Raw genomic sequence first — 26,495 nt, forward strand, 5'->3', positions numbered from 1 at the left:
CACCAATTCCCGCACCCAGAAGCTGCCTCCCGTCCTCATCAGCTTACTCCTAGGGGAGCCTGTGCCCGTTTCCTAAGCCACTTATCTTGATCAGCCCCCAACTCAAAGCTGACCCCTTGCACCTCTCTCGCCCCAGAACTAGTCCCATCAGCTGCGTGTTTCTTGCAGGAGAGACCAAAACGCAGCGTCTCGCCTCCCCCTGTCCTGTTAGTCCTGCCGCCCAGGAATGAGCTGGGGAGACGTCCAGGACAGGCGATCTTACATTTTGTCAGTTTCACTTTGCAATTGACAAGACCCTGCGTTTTGTTCAAGATTCGACTACTGCGATGGAGAAATGCACTCCCTCTTGTGTTAGCAGGCCGCGTACGCGCCGCACAGGAAGCGCAGCTCACCGCCGTCCGCCTGCCCCGCTTCCTGGTGACTAGGGGGGCGGGGCGGCTCTGGGTGACACCCCCATCTCGTGGTGTCACCTGGTGAGGCCGGCGCTAGCCGCACTGCCCTAGTTACGCCCCTGGGTCAGGTCTCCTGCTCTCCTGGTGCGTTCACTATAGCAAAGGACTATACAAAGCACCAGAAAGGTGTGTGTGTGGGTATTTTCATTTAACATGGTAGAACGCGAAAAAAATCCCTACTGACTATAGTATACAGCCACTCTTGTGTAATATACTCATGGTTAAGGTGTTGGACTACGACCTGGGAGACCTGGGTTCGAATCCCCACACAGCCATGAAGCTCACTGGGTGACCTTGGGCCAGTCAGTGCCTCTCAGCTAAGTGAAAACCCTATTCATAGGGTCGCCATAGGTCGGAATCGACTTGAAGGCAGTACATTAACATTTGTTACTTTCCCCAGGGCAAAGTGCGCTGCTGCGTCTGAGGGCCTTCCTGTTCGTTCTGCTGAATGGGGCAGAATCCCCCGACATCAGCCCTGACGGCGCCACTGATCTTTACCGCCGCCTGCCCCCAGAGGGAGAGGGAAGTGATGGGTAGAGGCTGAAAAAGTCGTTCGCGGGCCCGGTCGTTTCTTTTCACTTTTACAGGGTGGCAAGGGGAGGATTGGAGCCATTGGGAACAAAGGGAGGAGCCCCCCCCCAAGCATGTTGATGATGTCCTTTTCCTCAAATTAGGAACCAGACATGGTTTTTAATCTCTGTAAGTGTAGTTTAGGAGGCGTTTCGGAATTATCTTTCCTGGTTGGGTGCCTGTATTTTCAACCAAGGACAACCTAAACCTGCTGCTGCTGCTAATAACCAGAGAGAGAGAGAGAACATAATTTCAGTTAGCGCCACGGAAAAGAGCCAAGGAGGCGAGCGTAGGTGAAGGCTATGCTGCCTGCGAGCAGGTTCGCTTCACCGCATAGATCAGCTCAGGGAGGTTCCCAAACTTAAGCCGCCGCCGTGCCACTCTGTAGAAACTACACCTCCCAGCAGGCAGTGCGCCGCAAGAATGTGGGTGTGTTCAACAGGCAGGCAGTGTGAAGGGAGTGCGACGAGGACGTCATAACGTGGTGGAGGTTGGGCAAGAAGAAGCTTTGCTTGTGTAGCTTCGACTGGCTCTTTTGTCTCTCTGCCCTTTAAAAGTCCCTATGCTGGGCCCGGCCTTCTTTCATCTCCTCCTCGTGCTTCTTACTCCGTGGCAGGCTCCAGAGAAGGTCAGCCAGGGCGAACTCGGCCCTGGGATCTGGTTTCAGTAGCAGGGCTTTTCACAGGCAAATGTTGTTTTTGTTATGTACTATTAATGTACCCTAGGATCACAAGTCCTTAAAAGCTTACTGTTATTATTGTATGCCTGAGTTTTTACGCTGATCGTAGAGGAGAGGAAGCCCCCTCCTTTGCAGTCACCGTGGACATGTAGCCTACATGTTGACATTTGACATGTCGACATTTCAGTCAACAACAAAAAGACAGGTCTTTGCCCCAAGGAGCGTAAAATATAACACTGCTTTAGGGAATGCAAGAGACTAGAGGGATGATGAAAATGGAAGCATGGTTAATCAGAAGATGTATATATGTTAAATTCAGTTATATATGTGTAGAGAATGTGCAGCTGGGCCTAACAGATTTCCAGAAAGGTTTGACACCACACCTGTCCCCCCTCTTTAAAAAGTAGGCCTGTCTAGCAGTTCAGCCTCACCAACATTTAAAAACCTTTTCTATGAACTATTGTCTATTTTTCTTTAATGTAAAAGCCTCATAGATCCACTCAGAGAATCTTAAAGTAATAGTGGAGTGGACACAGTAGGAATAAGGTCAACAATCCTGTTTTTTAAAAAAAAGAAAATGTAAAACTTTACACCTTTGACAGTAGATAAAAGAGCCCTCTGCTTACTTGCTGCCATCTTTGTGGGAGAGTAAAAGAGGCTGTGGATTTGTCATTAAAGCTGTTCCTAATCTTGGTCTATATTGACTATAGTAATTAATCAATTACAGATAATTTCTCCTTTGCAAAAGCTGCTGCCAGTCAAGGTTTTGGGCTGGGGACTCAAGAGTAGGGAATGTTCTGTTAACAAGTAGAGTAAGTTGGAGAGATGCTTTTCCACATTTTAAAATTATTGGGACTGTTATCTAAGAAACATTAGTAAATTAATTGATTGGTTAATTAAATAAACATAGATTTCCTAGGAAGAAAATAATACAAATGTAGCATTCTTCCTTTTTTTATTAGATATAATGCATACATGTATTGCAGCAGGCACCATCTTAGAAGAGGGAAGGTGATGGTTTTTACCTAAATTAGTGTAAAATAAACCATTAAAAAACATACAGGCAGATTAATGAGAGGATTCTTTTTAGTTTTTTCAATTTTTTTTGGATAACTGGTAGACTAAACAATGTGGCTGTAAAAATTACAATGTGACTCTGTCCAAGCCATAAGAGTTTATAAATCTGTATGGACTCCATCACTTTATAATGTTGCAGACGGTGCAATTCTGATGTCCTTAGAATCATAGAATAGTAGAGTTGGAAGGCGCCTATAAGGCCATCAAGTCCAACCCCCTGCTCAATGCAGGAATCCAAATTGAAGCATTCCTGACAGATGGCTGTCCAGCTGCCTCTTGAATGCCTCCAGCATGAATGGATTTCCATTAGGGGAGTCAGGGTGGTGTTCAAGCTTTCTAACCTTTTCCATGTTGACTTACTTGCTAAAATGCTACTGCAGATCTGACACAGAACCTCTAGGGCAGTGCTGAAGATTTATGGCCTCTTTTAATCTAGGGTACATGTTAAGTTCATGAAGGGCATACCATTGAATATGCTCAAAACTCTAGCTGTATATTTCAGACGCAGATTGGCTGGGGTGGGAGAGCTATTTTTTTCTGAGAAGCTTCTGCTATACTGATCCTCATGTTGAGGAAAATCAAGAACACACTTTGAAAACCTCCCCACTAGCGCAGCTGTGGCTTCTGTTTTCCTTCCATGCAGGACTGATGGAGAAAGGAGATAGTTAACCAAATATAGTAGTGTTCCTCTTGTGCTGAGGAATGACCAGCCACAGAAGTTGGAATTCTGAGAATGTTAGGCTGTTTGAAGGTTTTGTAGTTCTCACAACTTAAACTTGGCCTGTAAGGGCAGTGCTTGACAGGCTTAATAACTTAAAACAGAGAATGAAAACATCTCTTTTCTATTAGTATGGTTTTAAAACCCATGCTATTTCTTAGTTTTATTTCTTAGTCTTGTTTTCTTGTTTTTAAAGGCTTATGTGTTTTTGCTTATTTGAGTCTTACCGGCAAGCATTCTGACTGTTTGAGGTTTGCCTCTCACCAAATACCTTTCTCTGTATTTATTTATTTATTTTTTTTGCAGGGAGGGAGAGGAGGAATAGCTAAAACTGCCTGGATGTTATGCCCCCTCAGTCCTTCAACCCTGCACAATGCAGTTTTCAGTAGTGAGATGTTCTGGCCTGAGCATTATATCCTCCTCAGTCCTTTGACCCTGATCCCAGATGTTGTGAGAAATGAGGTGAGGGATTTGGATTTGCTCATTGACTAGTGAAAGACATTCTGCACAAGCTCAGAGGCACACATTCTTTCACATAGCCATATTGCAACAAGATGGTTTGCAATGAATGATTAAAAACAGGCTTGTGATTGGGTATTCTTTTTTCTACTTCTATCTTCCCTGTCTTGTGGCCCAATAGATCGGAGTAGTTGGCCAAGTTGTTTGTGTTTAACTGTGACAGTTAACTGTTTTTCTTGATTGTGGTTATCATAGGTTTATCCTGTGTGTATCTTGTGTTTTGATAATAAGCTCCGCTAGTAGTCTTCAGCTAAATATTCTCTGCACTATCCATCTTGCTTGTAGATCTAATAAAATAATAAAGACTAAAATGACTATCAGTATTGTATATATATGTGTGTGTGTTTTAACAAGGTATCTTTGTATTTGACCTATGTATTTGGAAATATTTTTGTTTCCAACAGATTTATCTTTCATTAAATTATCCAAAAAAAAGATGGGAGTTCAAGGACTTTGGAAGCTGTTGGAATGTGCTGGAAGGGCTATAAATCCAGAAACACTGGAAGGAAAAATTCTTTCTGTTGGTATCCTTTAAAAAAAAGAAAGAATGTATATAAACATCTGCTTCGTTTGACCACCTAAAGTGTATTTCCTCAGGAAACCACTTCAGAAGCAGAGATACCCCATAGTAGGCCTTATCTATGAGGCCAGTAACAAGTCATGCTACTGACCTCTTGGACCACCCAAGCCTCCCCTGGAAGCACTCAGCTTAGTGCAGGCATCCGTTTCCCAACTTCTGTCAGCCAGCTATTCATCAGGGAAATTAATAGATATTATTTATTTAATGAACATTTCTGTTCTTGCAGACGGTTGCTCATGCACTGAATACATTTTTAATAGGGAGAGTAAAGCCCTATTCTCCTGGATCTCTTGGCTGCTCTCAGTTCCATTGATTGTGGTGTTCTTCTGGCTGTGTTTGGGCTTGAGAGTTACAGTATTGCAGTATGGAGAGGAGGAACTTATTCTAGGTGGGGTTGAATTCCCCTTGAAGAACCAAGCTTGCATTCTGGAGCTTCATCTAGACTCAGGTGATGGCACTGGCCAGATACACATTTTACCAACCAGCTTAGATTAGTATGCCAGCTGTGACCCAACCTAGGAAAAGTGGACTTTAGTCATGCATTTACTCATTATCCCCAAGCTAGACTATTGTAATGCACTCTGTGTGGGACTGCCTTTGAAATCCAGTAACTTATATTGATGCAAAATGTGCTTGGTCATGTGCTTTTAAAGCCTAAATGGTTTGAGGCCAGGTAGTTTGAAGGACTGCATGTGTCCATACGAACTTGCCCATGCATTAAGATTAGTGTTGGAGGCTCTACTCATTGGCATGTATTTAAAATCAGTTAGACTGGCAGACACTAAAGATATGGCTTTCTGCCTTACGAAACTCACTTCCAAAGTGACCCTGTCAGTTACGGGGGGGGCATCTTTTTGGCTCCATGGGCCAGATCTTTATCTGGCCCCACCACATGGACCAACTTATTCGCATGACATCATCATGGCATCAGATGATTGACAGGTAGGTTGTCTCCCCCGCAAAAATCTCCTGCATAGTGGTTTCCAAGCACCCAACAACAAGTTGGCAGTCAGGCATTTGGGAACCCCAGAGAAGAGGCTTTGCCAGCCTTATGAATGGCATTTTGAGAAATGCCAGGCATAGGGCTGGCAAAGGGCTTTGTGAAGCAGTTTCCACCCAAAAGCTAGCTAGCTATCAGGTACTTGGGAACCCTTGCGCAAAGCAGCAAAAGGCTTCCCTGCTTTCCTGTCCTCCAGCTGATCAGTGGAACAGCCAAAGCTGGATCGATGCATAACGTGCAGCAATCCAGACATCCAATCCCTTTCTGCAGGCATCAGCTCCTTGCTAGATCTCTGCAAAGTGCTTTGCAAGCGCAGCGCAGCAATCCACCTTTGGCTCCAAAGCCTGCTTTCCCTTGCCAATGCACAATTGGGAGTACACTTGAAGGCACCTGATTGTTGACAGTGGAGCCAGTACCTGCTTGTACTGGCCCGTGGGCAAATGCTCAGCCTCTTCACCAGCAGAATAGCTGTCTGTAGGCAATGGGGGGCTTGTATTTCCCCCCCTCCAGCCTTAGTTCTCTTTAGAGTTTAGCATTCAGCGTCTAAGCAAGCAGGGAGATGGGTCAAGGACGGCCAATGTGAGCCCAGAGCCACCTGGGGCCTAATCTGAGGTTCCTAACAGGCATTCCAGTCTGATGCTCTGCCAAGAGCTCTGTGTGATGCTGGGAAGGTGCCTTGTTAACCAGATAGTGCAGACCTTGGAGTAGTTAACTCCCTGAGAGGCTGTGCTTATCAGCTATTGTTATGCTGTATGATCCTGGGAAAGAGCCTCCATCACTGGAGGGCTATGCTGGGAAAGCTGTGACTTAATTCTTTGTAGTAATTTGTTGCTCGTTACTGTGTTGTAAACATGTAGCCTATAATGGGTCCCTGGTTGCCCACTTCGGGGTTCAGCCTGGTCCATGTTCGTGCAGAGCCTGGCAGCCTGTTCCACCTTATTTGGGTACACCTGTGGGTTGAAAGCTACTCAATAAACCTTTCCTTTTAAGTAAACCTGCTGGATGATCTGGCTCATTCGTCTCTCTGGTATCTCCGAAACTTGGGGGCATACACTGCTTCACATCTGATCTCACATATGATGTCAGGTGTGGGGCAGGTGGGAATGGTATGGCGAAAATGGCCTCCCAGATCAAATTTGAACTCCTGACCTATGGGCCAGAGGTTCCCCATCCCTGAGTTACAGCTTTAAAACTAGCAATTTTTTAAAAAATGGCTTTTGATTAATCTATTTGCTGTACTTGCCGCTTTTAATTGCTTTCTTGCTGTGGTTGGTAATAGCTTATATATGTATTCTTTCTTTCTTTAAAATGATTTATTCATAGTATGATATGTTACGTAATATTTTATTTTCTAGCTATATTGTTGCTTTGCTGCCTTGGGTAGACATGGTTCAGAAAGGTGGGTTATCCGTATTCAAAATGAATTTAAAAATGTAAAATTAAACATCACTAGCCAATCTTTTTTTTAAAAAACACAAACCACTGGTGGTTTGCATGAGTCTTTATTAGATTCATTCGGTATGTGTATGGCGTAAATGGTCATTCCTGTGAGAACTGTTCTAAAAAGAGCAACCGGCGGAAGTATCATTGTGTAGCCGACTGGCATTGAAAAAGCCAGTGTATTTGTTTGCAGTGGTGTTGCTAGCTTTAAGGAGCAGAATTGCACCTAAAAATGGCAGATGTCAATCATCCGATAATTCTGCTAAAATTCAGATCTGTTAGCAAAATCCCACAAAAATAACAAGAGAGATATAGTTTCTCTCAAACCTTTTATGAGGCAGGAGTGGTAGGTATCTTAGGCTGCAATCCAATACATGCTTACCTGGGAATAAGTCCCATTGAACTCAATGGAGCTTACTTCTGAGTAGACATGTATTGGATTGCAGCCTTCGTCTGTTAAAGAGTCCTCTGGTACCCTAAACACTTAAAAAAATATTGTGGTGCGGACTTTTATGGGCTAGAGTTCACTTTGTCAGATGCAATGTAAGGATCAGATGTAAGCAATTATTTGAGATGTGCTTGTTGTGTGTATTGGCTTTCCTATTTGTCTTCCTATGAATCCTCTTCTAAGATATCAGCATTTCGTTAAATCAAGCTGTTAAAGGAGCAAGAGCCTGCCATGAAAATTACATTCACAATGCTCATCTCCTCACTCTTTCACCGATTTTGCAAGCTGCTATTTTTTCAGATCCGCCCTGTCTTTGTTTTTGATGGTGGAGCACCACTTTTGAAGAGGCAAACTTTGGTGTGTATTTTTGTGTGACCTTGTCAAATACTGAACCATATACACTTTTGCCATTTACAATGCAATCCTTTACATCGGGGTGGAGAACATTTTCTTGCCAGAGAGCCAGATCTTCATCTCCCCAACCCTTGGTGGGCCAAAGTTCATAGGTGGGAAGGCCGCCCACCTGTCATTCACCTGACATCACAGTGATGTCAGGTGATGCTTCCCTTTGAAGCCCAGATTTTTGGGACTTCAAAGTGAACCTGAAGGCATGCTCTAATCTGCCCAGGATGTGAGTGTGCCTTCAAACAACCATCTCCATGTGGAGAAGCACAGTGGGGGTTGAAGGTTCACTCTGACTGGCCCATCAGCTGAAGGGTGGATGGGAATGTGCTTTCAAATGCCCTCCCCTTTGCACTGTTCCTTCAGACCTCTGCAGTCTAAAGGAGAAGGATAGACAGGATTGAAGGCATGCTGTGATCTACCTATTTATTTATTTATTTATTTATAAACTTTATTTCCTATGAAATTTATAAATTATGAAATATAACAATATTTGCTATGAAGTGTAAAAAGGTGATGCAGAATGCTATGATAACATCAGTAAATAGATCAATACCATGCCAATAAACTGGTAAAAAAAATTCAAGTTCCACTTAATACAGTTTAATATGAAATGAGAAAACATTCTTTCCTCAATGTTGTTGCAGGCTAAGCGCAGAGAACGAAAGGAAGTGGCAGCCACTGACTCCAAGAAAACTACAGAGAAACTTTTGAAGACTTTTCTGAAAAGACAAGGTATCAGATCTGCTCTTTCAGGCAAGAGGCAAGAACATACCCCTCCCTCTCTGTGTGTTTTCACTCCATATATTAAGTTTTTTATAACATTGTGGGTTTTTTTAGCAATGCTAAATTCCCTAGTCTTTCAAAAGTAAGAAGACAAGTAGGTTATATTTATGTATTACCTTCTTTACAAGAAGATACAAAGAATAGGCGAGTGGCAGAAGTTTACATCACAAAGCTTACATTGGCATGCAGCTATTTTTTAAAAAATGCTCTCTTGCTTTTTATGGAAGACATGCTGATACTTTGCAACTTCCTTTTGTAACATAGTTCCAAAGAAGAAGATGAAAAAGAATGGGAGGAGAGAATGACCCAGAAAAAGATCCTGTAAATAACTTTTTTTAGAGTTCTTTTTACATTCTCGTGTGCATTTGTTCAGCCCTTTCTAAATAAATAAGGAACATCAGCATAAAATCCATGTACTGATTTGATAACATGGGTGTTAACTTCTGGTGCTAAAGACAGTGTTTTGGAAGTAACATGTTGGAAAGACCTTGGCTTGAGACCTTTGAGAGCTACTTCCAGTCAAAGTTGTCAGTCGTGGGCAAGTTGAAAAGATGGTTTGACTCCTGCTTTATATGATCCTCCATAGGCAAACATTTTACTGAAAGGATCTGTACTACAGAGAATTTAACAATGACTTTAAAGATTAGGGGATTGTCCCAAAGTCAGCTTTGTGCAGTTATGGTTCAGTGCTATAGCACAAGTGCAGAAGGTAGGAAGGGCCCTCTAGAACAGCCTTTCCCAACCAGTGTGCCTCCAGATGCTGTTGGACCACAACTCCCATCTTTCCTGACCATTGGCAATGCTGGCTGAGGCTGATGGGAGTTGTGGTCCAACAACATCTGGAGGCACACTGGTTCGGAAAGGCTGCTCTAGAAAGAAGCAGTGCTCGTGATTATCCAAATCTTTAGATCTGTAATATCTCCACAAAAATATTTGATAAGAACAAGCAAGAGAATGAGCTGTGAATCACCAAGTTTAAATCCTGCCTCTGTCATAAACTCATTATTCCACTACTCTCAGTTCCCCGCTACTACAGGATGGGGCCAGAAATAGTTACTTATCTTAAGAAATACTGAGATAATGTACAGTGCCTTGCAAAAGTACTGGGACCCCTGAGCTATGTTCTCATGTTGTTGTTGCTATGTGTCTTCAAGTCGATTATGACTTATGGCGACCCTATGAGTCAGTGACCTCCAATAGCATCTGTTATAAACCATCTTGTTCAGATCTTGTAAGTTCAGGTCTGTGGCTTCCTTTATGGAATCAATCCATCTCTTGTTTGGCCTTCCTCTTCTTCTACTCCCTTCTGTTTTTCCCTGCATTATTGTCTTTTCTAGTGAATTATGTCTTCTCATTATGTGTCCAAAGTATGATAACCTCAGTTTGATCATTTTAGCTTCTAGTGACAGTTCTGGTTTAGTTTGTTCTAATATCCAATTATCTTTTTCGCAGTCCATGGCATGCTCAAAGCTCTCCTCCAACACCACATTTCAAATGAGTTTCTTTTTCTCTTACCTGCTTTTTTCATTGTCCAACTTTCACATCCATACATAGAGATTGGGAATACCATGGTCTGAATGATCCTGACTTTAGTGTTCAGTGATACATCTTTGCATTTGACGACCTTTTCTAGTTCTCTCATAACTGCCCTCCCCAGTCCTAGCTTTCTTCTGATTTTTTCACTATTGTCTTCCTTTTGGTTAATGACTGTGCCGAGGTATAGATAATCCTTGACAGGTTCAGTGTCCTCATTGTCAACTTTAAAGTTACATAAATCTGTTGTCATTACTTTACTAGTCTTGCCATTCAGTTGTAGTCCTGCTTTTGTGCGTTCTTTAACTTTCATCAGCATTCGTTTCAAATCATTCCTGATTTCTGCTAGTAGTATGGTATCGCCTGCATATCTTAAATTTTTGATATTTCTCCTTCCAGTTTTCACACTTCATTCATCTTGGTCCAATCCCACTTTCCATATGATATGTTCTGCATATAGATTAAACAAATAGGGTGATAAAATACACCCCTGTCTCTCACCCTTTCCGATGGAGAAGCAATCAGTTTCTCCATATTCTGTCCTTACAGTAGCCTCTTGTCCAGAGTATAGGTTGCGCATGAGGACAATCAGATGCTGTGGCACCCCCATTTCTTTTAAAGCATTCCATAGTTTTCATGATCTACACCATGAAAGGCTTTGCTGTAATCTGTAAGGCACAGGGTGATTTTCTTCTGAAATTCCTTGGTCCGTTCCATTATCCAACATAGGTTTACAATATGATCTCTGGTACCTCTTCCTTTTCTAAATCCAGCTTGGACATCTGGCATTTCTCGCTCCATATATGGTAAGAGCCTTTGTTGTAGAATTTTAAGCATTACTTTACTTGCATGGGATATTAAGGCAATAGTTCAAAAATTACTGCATTCCCTGTGATTCCCTTTCTTTGGAATTGGGATGTAAATTGAACACTTCAAGTCTGTGGTAATTTCGTTCTGTATGATTTTTTATTTTGAAACACTGAAACTCAAAATCAATTATTGTAAGGTGATCATTGGTCAGGCTGTGGATCTGAAGGAAAATGAAGACCAAAGAGCATTCTACGGAAGTGAGAGATAATGTTATACAAATGCATAGACCAGGAAAAGGGTACAAAATAATACCCAAGTGTTTGGATGTCTCAGTGAGCACAGTTGGATCAATAATCAGGAAGTGGAAGCTGCATCATACCACCCAGGCACTGCCAAGAAAAGGCCGTCCCTCAAAACTCAGTGCTTGAACAAGAAGGAGACTTATGGGAGAAGCCACAAAGAGACCAACAATCACTTTGAAAGAGCTACAGAGTTCAGTGGCTGGGAGTGGAGTAACGGTGAATCAGTCAGCCATATCAAAAGCTCTGCATAACATTGGCCTGAATGGGAGGGTGGCAAGCAAGAAGACGTTACTCAAAAAGTACCATATGAAAGCACATCTGGAGTTTGCCAGAAAGCATGAGAGTGCCTCAGCTGCGATGTGGGAAAAGATTTTGTGGTCAGATGAGACCAAGATAGAACTTTTTGGCCAAAACTCAAAACGCTATGTGTGGCGCAAACCCAACACTGCCCATGCTTCAGGACACACCATCCCTAGAGTGAAGTATGGTGGTGGCAACATCATGCTGTGGTGATGCTTCTCATCAGCAGGGACTGGGCATCTTGTTCAACTTGAAGAATGGATGGAGCAAAATACAGGGAAATACGGCAAGAGAACCTGCTTCAGTCCCCTAAAAAACAGAAGCTTGGGAGGAAATTCACTTTTCAGCAGAACAATGATCTCAATCACAAGGCCAAAGCAACACTGGAGTGGCTCAAGAACAAAAAGGCGAATGTCCTACAGTGGCCCCAGTCAAAGTCCTGATCTCAATCCCATCGAGAATCTGTGGTGCTCTTTGAAAATTGCAGTCCACAAGCGACATCCAACCAACCTAAATGACCTGGAGCGAATCTACCAAAAAGAATGGGCCAAACTCCCTCTGACACTGTGTGCAAAACTGGTACATACCTATCCCAAAAGACTTAAAGCTGTTATTGCAGTGAAATGTGGCTCTACCAAATATTAATGTATGGGAATTGAATTCTTATGCAAGCATCATGTTTCATTTTTTTATGTTTCTTACAAACATTCCCAACATAAAACCAATGTCACCTTACAATAATTGATTTCAAGTTCCAGTGTTTCAAAATAAAATATCACACAGAACGAAATTGCAATGTACCATTTGTAATCCAGTAATATGAGAGCATTGGTCAGGGGTCTGATTATTTTTGCAAGGCACTATATGTGAAGAATTTCGGCTAGTGCTGTGTGTTATTATTTCATAAATATTGCTTGCTGGTTCAGATCAAAGATCCAAATCTAGTGTTTACTCTCGAACAATAAAAAGTCAGATGATCTGGGGAAGTTTATCAGCAGCTTACAATAGAGATAGCTGTTCCTCATTCAAGAGTGGGATACTGCTGATTGTCTACCTCTCTGGCAATTGCTGGTTAGATGCTATTCATTGCTATCATGGTTAATATAATATAGCTATGCTGCATGACAAAATATATAATCCAAAAATGGAAGTTCTGGGAAGAGACCGGTTTGCGTGCCTGATTGCCAGATAGTTTTTAGTAATTAAAGAAAATCTGTGATTTCTTAAGAATGCTTTTCTAACCTAGTCAATCTGCTTGAAAGCGAGAAATTCCAGATAAATAAAAACGACTGACTTGCTATCAAGCATAGCTTCTTCAGCACTAACAGAAAAATGCTTGTCCTCTTAAGTAACAAAGTCATGTATGTATTATTTAGCTAACCTGTAACCAACATTCCACCTCACATTTTCTCCTAAGAAACACACCCAAGGAATGGTTTATTCAGATAAAAAGGAGTGGAGCTATTCAGCTAGAAGGAGGTTTGTTTTCAATGCCTGGGGTCACTAGGGACTGGGAGCAGGTTCAGCCGTCACCGTAAAGGTGGTCCCAAGTGCACAGTTCTGCCATACAAGTGTGTGGCTGCCATTTGTGCCTTTAGGAAAAAGTAATGGGCTACACTTAGGGATGTTGATGTGAGGAGGACAAAAGCTGACACTGGTTGGTCTTGTCTTAGTCCTCTTCCTGCAGGGGAATGTGAGGGGCGGTTAGAATATGCAGACACTTGCTGCACCCTCTAGGTTCCTTATGTGCGCACACAACATTTTGCTAGTTGTGTATAGTACCCCAAAGTTGCTGCTTCATGCAGTCTGTTAAGAAAACGAACACTTTTTATTTTTGTGTGGCTCAGTAATTGTGCATGCTTGTTGTTGTTTCTACATTTTTGCATAGTCATTGTGTATATTTTAAGCTACTAATCTCACAAAGCTCTACATTTTATGTGCTGCCTTTTTCATCCTGAATAGGAAGAATTGTTTGAAAACCTTCATTCTGTAAATGTTGACTCAGAAGATTTCCTGAGCTTGCCCCCTGAAGTGTAAAGCATGAGATCCTCACTGACATGAAGGAATTCACAAACCGAAGAAGGTTATTTGAGGCAATTCCCGAGGTAATGTACAGACCTTCCTGTTGTTTTTTCAAGCCTGCAAAACAGAACCTTGCCATTATTAGAGCTGATGAATCCCTGGCAGGCCAAATGCCTGGTAAAATATCAGGGCAATAGTTTTCAGTGTATAGACTCCCAAAGGCATTCCTACAGCAGAACATTCTCATACTGATTCCTATTAGAGTTTTAGAGCAAAGGGACTTTTCGAGAAAGGGCAGTGTTATCTCGAATACACTGTTCATCTATTCGTATCTTCACTTTTGTTTTCTATTGGTAAAACAGCAACATTTTTCCTTCCTGGCTCCCCACCACAGTTTTGGAGCTGCATTCTCAGCTGCAAGCCATTGCTTGCATTTCTAGCTCCACACAATGCAAGGCACACATAAGAAAGGCATTTATCCAGAACATAGCTTTACTGCTATAATTATTAACTTTTACTTTAATTATTTAACTCTTTTTAAATGCAAAACTTAACATATACCGCAAAAAAAGCTTTTTGTGTGTGGGTGATGTGCAATACACAGTGTTCACTGTAATCTTTTCTGATATATCACCTTTACTCTTCTCCCTCCTCCTGTCTCTGCCCATCCTTTTTTTGTGTGGGTTGGTCCTTTTCACGGCTCTCCCCACTTGCAACGTGGACACTGTATGTCCTTCTCGCCGGCACTTCAGGCTCAATTTGCACATTAAAAGGATGGCCTTGAAAAGGTGACTACAAAAGCACTGAGAATAAACTTGCCTTGTACAAAAGAAAATAAGAATTGGTTGGGATTAGCAAGTAGTGTTGAGAGATTTCTGTAGTAACAGCGAGGGTTTTCTTTGTACTCTGCACATACTATAGATATTCAGGGCTATTTCTACTGAAGGCATAACTAGACGTGACACCATTCCCATTGGAATCAGCCCGCCATCTGACCCCTATTAACAGTGGAAGGAAAACAAACAGCAAGTGTGGTAGGGGGCTGACTGGGGGCAAACATCTTCAATATCCTCCCCCCATGGCACAGTCTCAATCCAGCTCTCTCTCTCTCTCTCTCTCACACACACACATTGCACTGGCAATTTGTGGTTTTGTTTTGTTTGTTTGTTAAATAAGACACACAAGGCCAAATGATGTAAAAAGCATCACATCTACTTTGGCCCTGGATGTGATCTCATTTGAAGAGGAAAAGTGAGTAAATCATATTCAGGCAGATCACAGTAGGACACCCCAGAGCTCTTTTCTCATGTTTGTCCCATAATTGGCTAGCAAGAACCAACTATTCCTCCCACCCAGTAGAAGAAATCTCCACAGACAGTGCTATCATTCTAGAGAAGTAGATGCCTCTAGGGCAGAGGTAAGAGGTGGATCAAAGTCTACTCTGATAATGCGCTTGTAAAAACAAACTTATCAGAAGAACAGGCAATAAAATATTCTTTAAAAGAAGAAGAGGCTAGCCTTTCCCACCTTCTTTTGCATGTTGATCAGGCAGCTTCATTGAAGTGGAAAGTGAACCGAGTGGTGAACTTCAGCATGAACCGTTGGAGATGTCACTTGCTTCCACTGAACAGGAGGAGGAAGCAGTGTCTGTAGCTGCAGTGGATGTGAAAGAGGGGGACGAGGGTAACACGGACAGCCTAACAGAAGATGCCAGTGAGGATGCAGACCTGTCTGTCCAGCAGGATGCTGAAATTGGAGGCAAGGAGGATGCTGTTAACAAATGGCAGGATATTGGGATGGTAATTATTTTTTTGTCATCTGCACTGGATGAATGACTAGGGAAGGGATATATTTCATGACCCAGAGAAGCCTGCATTCTTAAAAATACTTCGCTCAGTTTTTCCATATTTTTAATTTGGTGAGGAAGCTTTTATCATTAGTTGAAATGAGTGAATCTGAATAAAAAGGATGAATTTAAAGTAGGGAGGAGTAGGGATCACGACGTTCCTGTGGCTAGAGATATTTATTTTTATTTTATTTATTACATCTATATCCCACCTTTCCTCCAAGGAGCTCGAGGTGGCGTACAAACATGGTTCTCCCCCTCCTGATTTTATCCTTGCAACAAATTGAAGTTGGTAGGAATAGGGTCCATGCCGCCCCTGTGGCTGGAGATATGAAGATGTTTCCCCTTCTGATGACTGGTTTTCTGTCTGTATTTTTTCAGATTCTGCTTATGATTATGAGGACTAGAAATCTGCTTTTTTTAAAAACAACACTAAAAACTATGTCTCAAAATACCATGCATATATAACTGATTATTATACCTGCATATATAACTGAGCTAACAATACCTTCCCCTATATTTCTATTCTAAATTTTTTGGTAGTCTGTTTTGCTTTATTGAATACAGAAATTGGGCTTGCTTGGTGCAGAATGTTATTTTTCTGAAGGTTGCAAACAACCCAGAGCATAGGTTTCTGCTATAATTATACCTATTATGAATTTAAGTATAGACAGTAGTTAACACTGTGATATCCCATCTTCCAGCTTCCAAAAGGTGTCAAACTGTCTCCCTGATGGAAGTGAGCTACTTGTGATTGGCTGGACACAGCCACCTGTCAATCAAGACACACCTGAGTCAGAAACTTTTAAAAAGATTACTGTTGCCAAACAGTCCTTTGTTCCTCAAAGTCCCTCAATTGACCCCCTATGTTGCTCCACAAGAGGACACCAGAACCCTGTTTGTAAGTAGTTGTAATAGGATAGATATGCTTGAGCTAAAAGGTTCTATTTTATTTTCTTGAAGCAACACTTTGCCTCTTCCATTTGTCTTCTTCCTTTCTTTTTTATTTTTAACAAACTTAATAAAATTTGCCTGTTGGTGTCTTGAGTGCATTTGTCCCAAACTCCCAGTGTTGTTGCAGCTTGTCACATGCCTAGGCGCTTGGTTAATGCTACGTGTGTATATAAGTTGAGGTTTGGCAGCAAGAAAGCAAATGAAAAGAAAAGGATTGTTTTAATAAGGTGGTTTGTATGAGCCAGCAGTGCTTCATTTGATGCTTACTATTTGATTTATCAGGTGATAGCTTGCACATGTGAATGAGCCATTAAACACCTAATATGTGCTGTCATTGCCTGATACTGCCTCAGACGCAGTGCTTTTCAATGGAATTGGTTCACACATTCAATGGCAAGTAATCAAGTGATTTTCATGGGTGGATGAACCAGCCCTGCCTAGTAAGATTACAAAGGGAAGTGTTGAATTGTTTCCCCATTCTCTACAGGAACTTCTGTGCTTCTTTGGCATTCCATACGTTGAGGGCCCTATGGAGGCAGAGGCTCAGTGTGCTGTCTTGGACCTCACTGATCAAACCTCTGGGACAATCACAGACAATAGTGATATTTGGTTATTCGGAGCATGACGTGTATAAAAATTTCTTCATTCAGAACAAGTATGTGGAATATTATCAGTATGTGGACTTCCAGAATCAACTAGGTAAGGCCAAAAACGTTGTTTTTGCAGAAGCTTTGGATCTCTAATTTTCAAATATGTAATCTCATTAACACTGCATTTTTATTATTATAATATATGTATCAACAAAGTGTTGCTACAATTCTGGTTTCACAATCAAGAGTAGGTAACAAATACATTTCTTTGGAATCTCTCAGTTGTTGTTTTTTCCTTTTCTGGAGGACCATAGACTTGGAGGCTTAAGCTGCAGTTCTGTGCACACTTACCTGGGAATAAGTGCCACTGAATTGGGCAGGGGGGATTTACTTCTGAGTACCATGCACAGGTTTGTTACAATTAACAAGCAATTGCTTTGTTAATTCCACTGCCTAGAGATGTTCTATGACTGGTTGATCTTTGTGGTGACTTACGTTGGTCTCTGGGTTAACACTCTAGGTGTTCTGAGATAATGTTCAAAGACTGATGTTTTGCTTCCAAAATTGAGAATGAATCATGTCTATTTAGAATTGCAAAAGTTAGAAACAACTGAGATGGCAACATTTTGTCAGAATACCCTTAAAACCTGTCAGATCTTTTGGACTAAAAGCTAGTTTACCCATCAGTCTTTATTTTGGGCCTTTATGGCACTGTGAATGAATGGATGGATAAATAAAGTAGCACTTGCTGCCTATGGACAGGGTAAAATAATTACTGTTACCTGTCCTGAGTGGGGCAGCCTAAGTAAGACTTGGCACCAACATCAGCATCCTTTAAGGCACTAGATTACCATTGGAAGGAATATGTTTATCATGCTTATTTCTATATTAAAAAAATAAATTTTGGGTAGGGTTTGTATTGTTAAACTTGATAGTAGTCTTTAACTGTAACTCACGAGTCATTTTGTATTGGGAGATGATGATAAATTGAATTAAATCAATTGTTAGCAGCAGTCTGTGAATCTGTGCAGTTCTGCATCTGCTCTTGCTGCCTCCTCCTTTTTTAGTGGATATGTGTGAAGACATAAAGATGATTCATGCTAATTCCAGCCAGTGGTTCTTTGGGCCCTCTGCTGATTTCCCTGATGGGTAGCAGATCTCAAATGTTGTTGCCCAAGATCGTTCTGCTACCTGTGTGTTGAGAAGGTTGTGGACTGAACTTTGTATTGCATACAATCAAAGTATGCACTCTGCTGCTGAGCTGTTGCCCTTTTTTATTGACAAAGCTAATGTCTATTTTTATTATTTTTATTTTTATTGTGAACATACAAATTCTATCATACACGGCTTGCTTATTCTTTCCTTCAGGCTTGGATCGAAACAAGTTAATTAATTTAGCCTATCTACTCAGCAGTGATTATACAGAAGGCATCCCTAATGTTGGCTATGTAACAGTAATGGAGATCTTGAATGAATTTCCTCGATGAGGAATGGAACCGCTCTTAAAACTTGCATAGGTAATTTTCTTTGCACGCTATTAATGTATGTCATTTCTTTTTGGTCCTCTGGTCTGAAGCATTATGAGCCAGGATATCTGACTTCCGCAAACACAGAAATGATAGTGTAACTCAAAAACAGTAATGAAGCTGGTATTTTTCTTCTAATTACTGAGATTCTCAGCTTTTTTCAAGGAATGGCCATATTCTTCTGTCATGACAAACCATGGTTTCTGGCTCCTTCTGGTTTATTGTGAATGAGAGTGTGTGCCGGTGGAAGCTGCCCAATTACTCCTGCTTTGCTTCTCCCTTGGTGCAAGCAAGAGAAATAAAACAGGAAGCTGTAGTTAAGCCTGACTTTGTTATGGCTGAACATGAAATCATGGTTTGTTGCTCCTTAACAATCCATGATCCGAAAATCAACAACAAACCTCCTTTCCCAGTGAGGCAAATTGAAGACCTCACTTCCACATTATAAAACCAAGAGAAAGGACTTGTGTATGAGCTGTACTGCATGTCCACTATGATTTTTTCCATTGACATAGTTCCCATGCTTGAAGAGACAAGGTGTTTTTCAAACTGAAGTGTGCCTTGACTCTTTGACAGGGAACTGTTACACCAAAACCAACAAATTATGCTTTAGTTACACATATAGTTCTTCTGTGTTCCTGCAGACTTCTTTGAATCGTGCCCCACCACTTTAGTCACTGTAAATGTGAGATAGGCTTGGTGATGAGGAATAGCAGATGCTGCAAGTGGTGCAGGATGAATTAATCTCAGCTCAGTATTCTTCTTAATCTGTATAATATGTCATATGGACTGGGACGTGTTTTCTTATTCTTATTTCCGTGAGTCACTGCTGCACTGGCTGGTAGTGAGCTACTGAGCCTAATTCAAGGTGTTAGTACTAGCATATAAAGCCCTGAATGGCTTAGGACCCATGTACTTAAAAGAGCTCTTTCCCCAGTATCAGCTATCTTGGATGCTATGATTGGCAGGTGGGGTCTTGCTGATGGTGCTGCCACCAACAGCTACCCAGTTGGTGTTGACCCATGATAGGGCCTTTTCAGCTGTGGCTCCCTGTTTGTGGAGTCCCCTCCTCATTGAGGTGCATCTATCTCCCTCGTTATTGACTTTCAGGAGGAAATTAAAAACATTCCTGTTTACCCAGGCATTTGATGCCTGAAAGAGACTGTTCCTAGCAGCCCAGAGATTATTGGATGGAAAAGTGTTTTTATCTGTAACTGCTTTTAGATTGCTGTTTGTTAAAATTTTGTGTTGATAAGCACCTATATTGTTTTGTGTGTGTGAGAGAGAGATTTAATTATGTATTTCTATTTTTTCAGGGAATGGTGGGCTGAGGCTCAAAAGAATAGGAAAACACGTCCCAATCCATATGATACTAAAGTGAAGAAAAAACTGTGGCAATTGCAGCTTGCACCTGGTTTCCCAAATCCTGCAATAGCAGAAGCTTATCTGCATCCTGTGGTGGATGACTCAAATGGATCCTTTGTTTGGGGAAGACCTGATGTAGATCAGATCAGAGAATATCCATTTTGCTCTGTTTCTCTTGCTTTTGATAAGCTACAGTTATAAAAAAAAGTTACAAAATTTTATACTTTTACAATTATACTTGTATAAGTTATAATTATGTTATAATTATACAAACGTTTGTGAACTATGCAACAATGGTGTATTGTCTTGTTCCCCTCTTTGCATGAAAGGGCACAGTCTATATCGCTGCTAAAATAATTCTGTGGTATGCGGGGGATAGAAATCTCTCTCTAAATACAAGCAGTATCCAAAAACAGTTTACTTATGAACTGCTTCATGTGTGTTTCCTGATACACAGACTTTCTGCAGTAGGTGTCACTAAAGTGAGGAAGTGTGGTTTATTATAAATAGTGTTTGGCTTGTATCCATTTGGAAAACAGCAGTAACTAATGACATGGCTCATGCAAGAAAACTCTGAAAAGTGCTACAATACTTATGTAAAAGTAACAGAAGAAGGCTTCAGAATATCTCAAATTTGCATAACATCACCTATCATTTAATAAATGTTAGGGTGTTTCCTGATGTTTATTATGCTGCTAAATATAACTATTTGTTGTTGACTTATGAAACAGACTACAAGTCATGCTTTTCCTAGGTATGTCTGCTGTTTTCAGCAACTTTAATTCCAGTTTGCATTTTCATTCAGTTTCTTTTTTCTGCTGATGATCCTTTTTTTTTTTTTTTTTTTTTTTTTTTTTCAATAATTTTTATTCAGGTTTTCATAAAACATACAAGACAAAATCATAAAACATTCAAAGACAAAAAACAAAATCAAAAATAGTTAAACAAAAAGAAAAAAAAGAAAAAAAAAAACAAAAATAAAAAATAAAGAGTAAAATATTGACTTCCCATTTGTCAAAGATCAAATCAGTTATAAGTCTATAATATATAACAATCCTGTCTCTTAAGTCATATTATAAAATCACTTTCCTCCAGTAGTTATCTTACTTAATCATCAAATCTCATAAACATTACTTTATTCTTTCCACAAAAAGTCAAAGAGAGGTTTCAATTCTTTAAGAAATATATCTATCAATTTTTTTTTTCCAGATAAGCATATCGATTAATCCATCTCATTACTAATTATGATAATCTTGTTGTCATAACCATAGTCAAAATAAACATTTCAATTAATCCATCACATCAGAATCTGTTAGGTTCAGTAATTTCAGTAGCCATTGTTCTATTATCCCTATTAGTTCCATTTTCCATCTTCCATCTTCAGTAGTCTTGTTAAGTCCAGTAATTTCAGTATCCAATCTTCCATTATCAGTATTCCATAATAATCTTGCTGTCAAAGCCATAGTCATATAGTAAGAGTCTGATGGGAATTACCTCTATCCCAAATATTTTCTTGCCATCCATTCTGAATAGGTTGCTGAAATACTGCTGTAAAATCATATCTCTGTTCTTTTTTTCAAAATACACTGGGTCATCTCTTGAAAGTTTTTCCATTGTCACATGGCTGCAGTTAATTCCATAGATTTTCTCTATATTGGGCTCCATCACATCATTCCAGTCCAGAAGATTATCCATGCCATTGATAACTTTATCTCTAGAATCTTCATTAATTTCTTCAGAGATAACATTGAGTTCCAAACAATAGATTTTATTTCTAAAGTCCATAGACTCCAAATCTTTTTCCTGTTCCACGTTTGTTCCAATCTCCGGGGTCTCCTCTCTCACAGGGACCCCTTCCAGGGTCACCTCTCTCACAGGGACCCCTATATCTTTAATCTCCTGCTTCATTTTGCTCAATTCAATTTTCAGCTCCTTACAACCCTGTCGCAGGTTTTGTTTCGTTATCTCAATCTCATCCATTATTTTCTGAAACATAGTTATTTCCAGCTTCTCAGCCACTTTCTTAATTGCCATTTTAAAAGAAAAATATAGGAAAACCACTTCTTATTTCAGCAACAATTGGGTTAATACTCCAAACTTGGTGACATCACAGTATAAACAGAGCAGACAGCCTTATCTCTCCATGTTTAAGTAAACAAAATGCAGTTCCCAGGATCGAAACAATTAATGGCGGTCGTCAGAAAACAGATTCGTCAAAATAAAATAGACCAAAAAGAGAGTAGTCTCAGACAATATAATATTCTTCAAAATAAAAATCTGGAATAGAAATCCCTCTTCTGTGTATATCTTTAGAATGCAAATCCAGGACAGCTTTTTGCAACAAAAACAGAGATAAGCTATTAATTAGTGAGTAGCAGAGAGAAGTTATGGCTCCCCAGTGAGATGTCAAAAACCGATCAATCTGGCAAATCTCTTTTAAACAGCAACAATTTAAGTCAAGTAAAAGAAAAATATAGAAAGAAGGGTGCTTGCCTGTTAGTGCGTTCTCTCTTAGAAGATAAGATGAACGTTCGCTTTTCCAGATAGAGCTTGTTGTTAAAAATCCGTCCCACCTTCGTCGGCTGGACCTCGTCCCATAAATTAATGAGATCTGGTCGTCCCAACAAAAATAGGCTTTGAGGTTAATCTCTTCGTTTCTCCCTACCCGGGAGAAGTTTAATCAGTCAAAAAAAGAAAAAATCTGACTGATATATCTGAATAAGCTTCTTTTGAGGCAGGAGCCCGTCTCAAGAGCAGGCACAGGCTAAGTCACCCTTCCCGGAAGTCATTTTCTGCTGATGATCCTTGACTAGAGACACATTTTGCCAGAGTCATTTTGGTTGGACAAAGTTAAAAACGGATGAAGTCCTATTACCTATCATCAAACAGCTGAATGCTCAGCAGGTATTACTAACACACAAAAATGTGTATCTGTGGTGGTAAAGCATCCACACCTGTTTTGCTACCACACCACAAGGCTCTGAACACGTATGAACCTGATAAGCCTTGCCTGGGCAGAACAAGTAGAATAGATATATATTCCCCCAGTAGGTATAAAATTAAATCATCATGTATAAATATGTCATGACAATTGCGTCACTGTGAAATTCACTGAAAGTAAAGTATTATAAGACAGTAGATAAATTAAAATCCCATGCATAAATTAATCAAGCCAGACACAAAATATAATCAACAATGAGAGCTCAGCTGAGTGTTTTATGTTTTATGATGCAACTGTTCATCATATTTGTGAGAAATGAATAGTGCGCTATTTATAAAATGTATATCCCAGCTTTCTCGTGGAAAGAATTTCAGTAGGTTTTGTATCGGGGATGGGGAACCTGTTGTTGAACCCCACCTCCCATAATTCTGTAACCATTGGCCATGCTGACTAGGGCTGATGGGAACTGGAGGCCAACAACATTCCTGTTCTCTGTCAGTAGCCAAGCTTGTTTGTCAACTGTGTGTGCTGGTGCCTACTGCAATACAGGCGCGGCACCGTGTGTCTTGGTGTACTTTTGCCTTTACTGAGCCTGGGAATAGGCAGCAGGATTGGATTTTATTCCACCACTGGGTCTAGGAGCCCTCATTCTCCAGTTCATAAGTACCACAAACTTCTCCTGCCTTTGCCATAGGTTGGCCACCCCTTAGATTAAGAATATGTGATATAATTGTTCTACTGAGGTTGGATTCATTGGGTTTGTGTTTGGTGGGTAGATTTTTTAGTTAGTTACAGCACCATAGGTGTTGCTATCAAACAGCGTTCTTTGCTATTAAGGATGATTTGGGAACTGAAGGACCAGCACTGATCTCGTATACATCTGTAAAATATTGCATACAAACATAGGTTATTTAATGGGCCTGGGTAATGAACCTTTTAGCTGTCTCAACCAGTTTATTGTAAGAAAAGATGTGGGTTCAGGTTTGCAGCTGAAAGTCACATAGGTTTCAAATAACTTCAGTTGTAAGTGGTTCTGAGCTGAAGACAGAAAAGACAGATAAATACCCAGAAGCTTGAAGACAGATAGAAAGGGATTAGCATTTGGTTTGTGTTCAGACCTCTTAATTTCTAAGCCCAGGAGCTGGCAAGATCTGTCCTCCCACAGGTGGCTGGGAAATTTGCCAGGATTGATGAGGCTCCTCTTCTTTTCCAGTATGCTAGAAATTATTTTCAGACCATAATTGGCCTCTTGGCAGCACATAAATTTGTGAGCAAACACTTGCATAGCAGATGCTCTCGAGTGCTCATTCAGATGGCATCCTTTCGTGTTCCGTGTCTCCCAGAATAAGACCAGGTACCTTTTTCAGAGAACTCCCCTTTGTTTAGTGGTAGATACCAGCCATGTAGAATGGCAGGACATCCACTAGCTGTATAATGCTCATAATGCCTGCACTTAGAGCTGCCTAGAAATATGAGAGACTAGTAAGCATCGAATACATCTGTCTCTTGTAGGAGCTGGGTAGAAGAGAATCTGATTTTCATGCAAATGATATGCAAATATTACATGCAAATCCACAAATTAACAGCTGTCTTTATTGCATGACTTATTCGTCTTGTGGCCATTGATTCTGAGCAAGCTCCTTGTATTCATACATATTTTATGACAGCCTAGGTAGTTGCTATTTAGCCATTGGATATGTTTATTGACTATTACAGCCCTTCCTCAACTCGGTGCCCTCCAGATGTTTTGAATTATGACTCCCATTATCCCTGACCATTGGCCATCCAGCCTGGGTCTGATGGGAGTTGTAATCAAAAACATCTGATGGGCAGTTGAGGACGGCTGGATTACTAACACACTCGACGTCTTTCAAAACAAACCATCCAGCCCCAATCCCATAAAAACACAAGTCACCAAATGCAGTATTTCAAAGATATAATGTGAACAAAAAACAAACCCCATACTAATCAGTTACTCACCAGAGGTTCGTCTGGAAAAACAGATATTCACGACCAAAAATTTGCAGTGGCATTCTCTGGTAAACCTTTTTGAAAGGGAGTTTCACAACTAAGAGGCTGCTAACTAAAAGGTCCTGAACAGGGATCTAGGAAATTGCCTCGTGCTGAGTCGGACCACTGGCCCTTCTAGCTCAGTATTCTCCACATTGACTGGCAGCAGCTCTCCAGGATTTCAGGCAGGGCTTTTCCCCCACCCTACCTGGAGATGCCAGAGATTGAGCCTGGGACTCTCTGCATGCAAAGCAGATGCTCCACCAGTGAACTACAGCCCTTTTCTGAGTCAAGTGAATCTTGTTTACTGGGTAGAATCTTAAAGGCCCTTCCTGTACCTCTTAGTGGGCAGTGGGCCTCAGGTGGAGTGACAGGCCTAGGCCATATAGACTTCTTACCCAATCCTTCAATAGTGAACTCGGAGCCCATGTGTCTTTTCCTATTGAGACGATGCCGTAATGGCCTAATATCTCTTGTGGGGGTGCTCTTTTTTCCCTGTCCCCTGTAGACTCAGCTACGTATTGACTCATTCTTCAGATCAGCACAACAAGAGAAGCAAGCCATAAAGAGTCAAAGGCTCCTCAGGGCTGCGACTTGCATGAGGAGGAAAGAGGAGGAGGAAGAGGAAAGTGAAGTCCTGGGGGCCACTGCAGTCATCGAGCAAGAATTTAAGCAGAGTGAAGGGAAGGATCCTGGTGAAGGTGCAGAGCAAGAAGTGGCTGGAGTACAGAGCCGACGGGGCAAGAGGAAAAAGCATCCACCCCCCAAAGAGCAGAGTTTTTTGGGGGGCGGCTTCATAGGGGAGGTTCAGCTCTCAGAAGCATCAGCTGAAGAGTTGGAAAATGAGCCTTCCAAAAGGTGCAGGAGAGGGGGAAATGTGACAGTGCTTGAAGCTGACACAGCAAGTCTCAGCACCAACCTGAGGCTTAAGCCCACATGGGACAAAGCAGGGACAGTAGCTCCAGTGCCGAAGAAGAATTGCCTCTGGTGACGGCCAGACCTATATTTGAGGGCAAGAAAGCAAGGGGCAAGTCTCAAGGGGAAGAAGTAGGAAATAGTGCTAGCTAGCAACCTACAAGGAATTCTAAAAGAAATTGTCTTCTGTAGAGCACAATGAAATCGTCATTAGGAAAAGATTGCTCTCCCTCCCTCCCCTCCTCAGCTCCTGCCTGCATTATCTGATTTTGTATATGTTAGCATTGTTTAGATAAGGGCATTTCTTTTAGCAATTATGAGCTGGAATTTTTAAACTTTAAGAGTATAATATTAATGTGCATTTGTCTTCTCAAGAAAACATCCACTAGAATAAATATGAATGCCTCCCTTGAAGTTTCTAAAGGTGATCTCCAATGTGTGTATGTTTTTCATAATGAAAATGGAATCATTTGTAATGTTGCCAACCTGTCACTCAGTTTCGCACTTCATGAAATGTGATCAGTAGCATACCATACAAGGGTTCTGCATTCTGCCAGGAGAAAATATTTTGGGCAGCTTCAGTTCCTCATACCTTGCTGCTTGGCTGTATTAAAAAATTTTTTAAGTATGGCATTCATTGCAAAACTATATCTGATGGGGAAAGTGGGGGAATTGATCATTCTTCCAGAAGCTACAGAATAGCTAATAAT

General features: G+C 41.0%; 1 protein-coding gene across 1 annotated transcript; it reads left to right on the plus strand.

The window, feature by feature from the left end:
* The first annotated feature begins 1,474 nt into the window (after positions 1 to 1,474).
* On the plus strand, positions 1,475 to 26,473 carry ERCC5 (ERCC excision repair 5, endonuclease). Its single transcript, XM_061629677.1, is given in 17 exon segments — positions 1,475 to 1,650; positions 3,803 to 3,958; positions 4,420 to 4,539; positions 7,667 to 7,748; positions 7,750 to 7,840; positions 8,533 to 8,648; positions 8,726 to 8,753; positions 13,579 to 13,647; positions 13,650 to 13,815; positions 15,187 to 15,437; positions 16,926 to 17,059; positions 17,061 to 17,137; positions 18,397 to 18,541; positions 19,871 to 20,071; positions 22,739 to 22,823; positions 25,379 to 25,820; positions 25,823 to 26,473. Coding segments are annotated over 15 exon segments (2,091 nt in total). The 5' UTR covers positions 1,475 to 1,650; positions 3,803 to 3,958; positions 4,420 to 4,451; the 3' UTR covers positions 25,939 to 26,473.
* The last annotated feature ends 22 nt before the right edge of the window (positions 26,474 to 26,495 follow it).

The sequence above is a fragment of the Rhineura floridana genome, chromosome 5 (assembly GCF_030035675.1).
Source record: "Rhineura floridana isolate rRhiFlo1 chromosome 5, rRhiFlo1.hap2, whole genome shotgun sequence".
Lineage (NCBI taxonomy): Eukaryota > Metazoa > Chordata > Lepidosauria > Squamata > Rhineuridae > Rhineura > Rhineura floridana.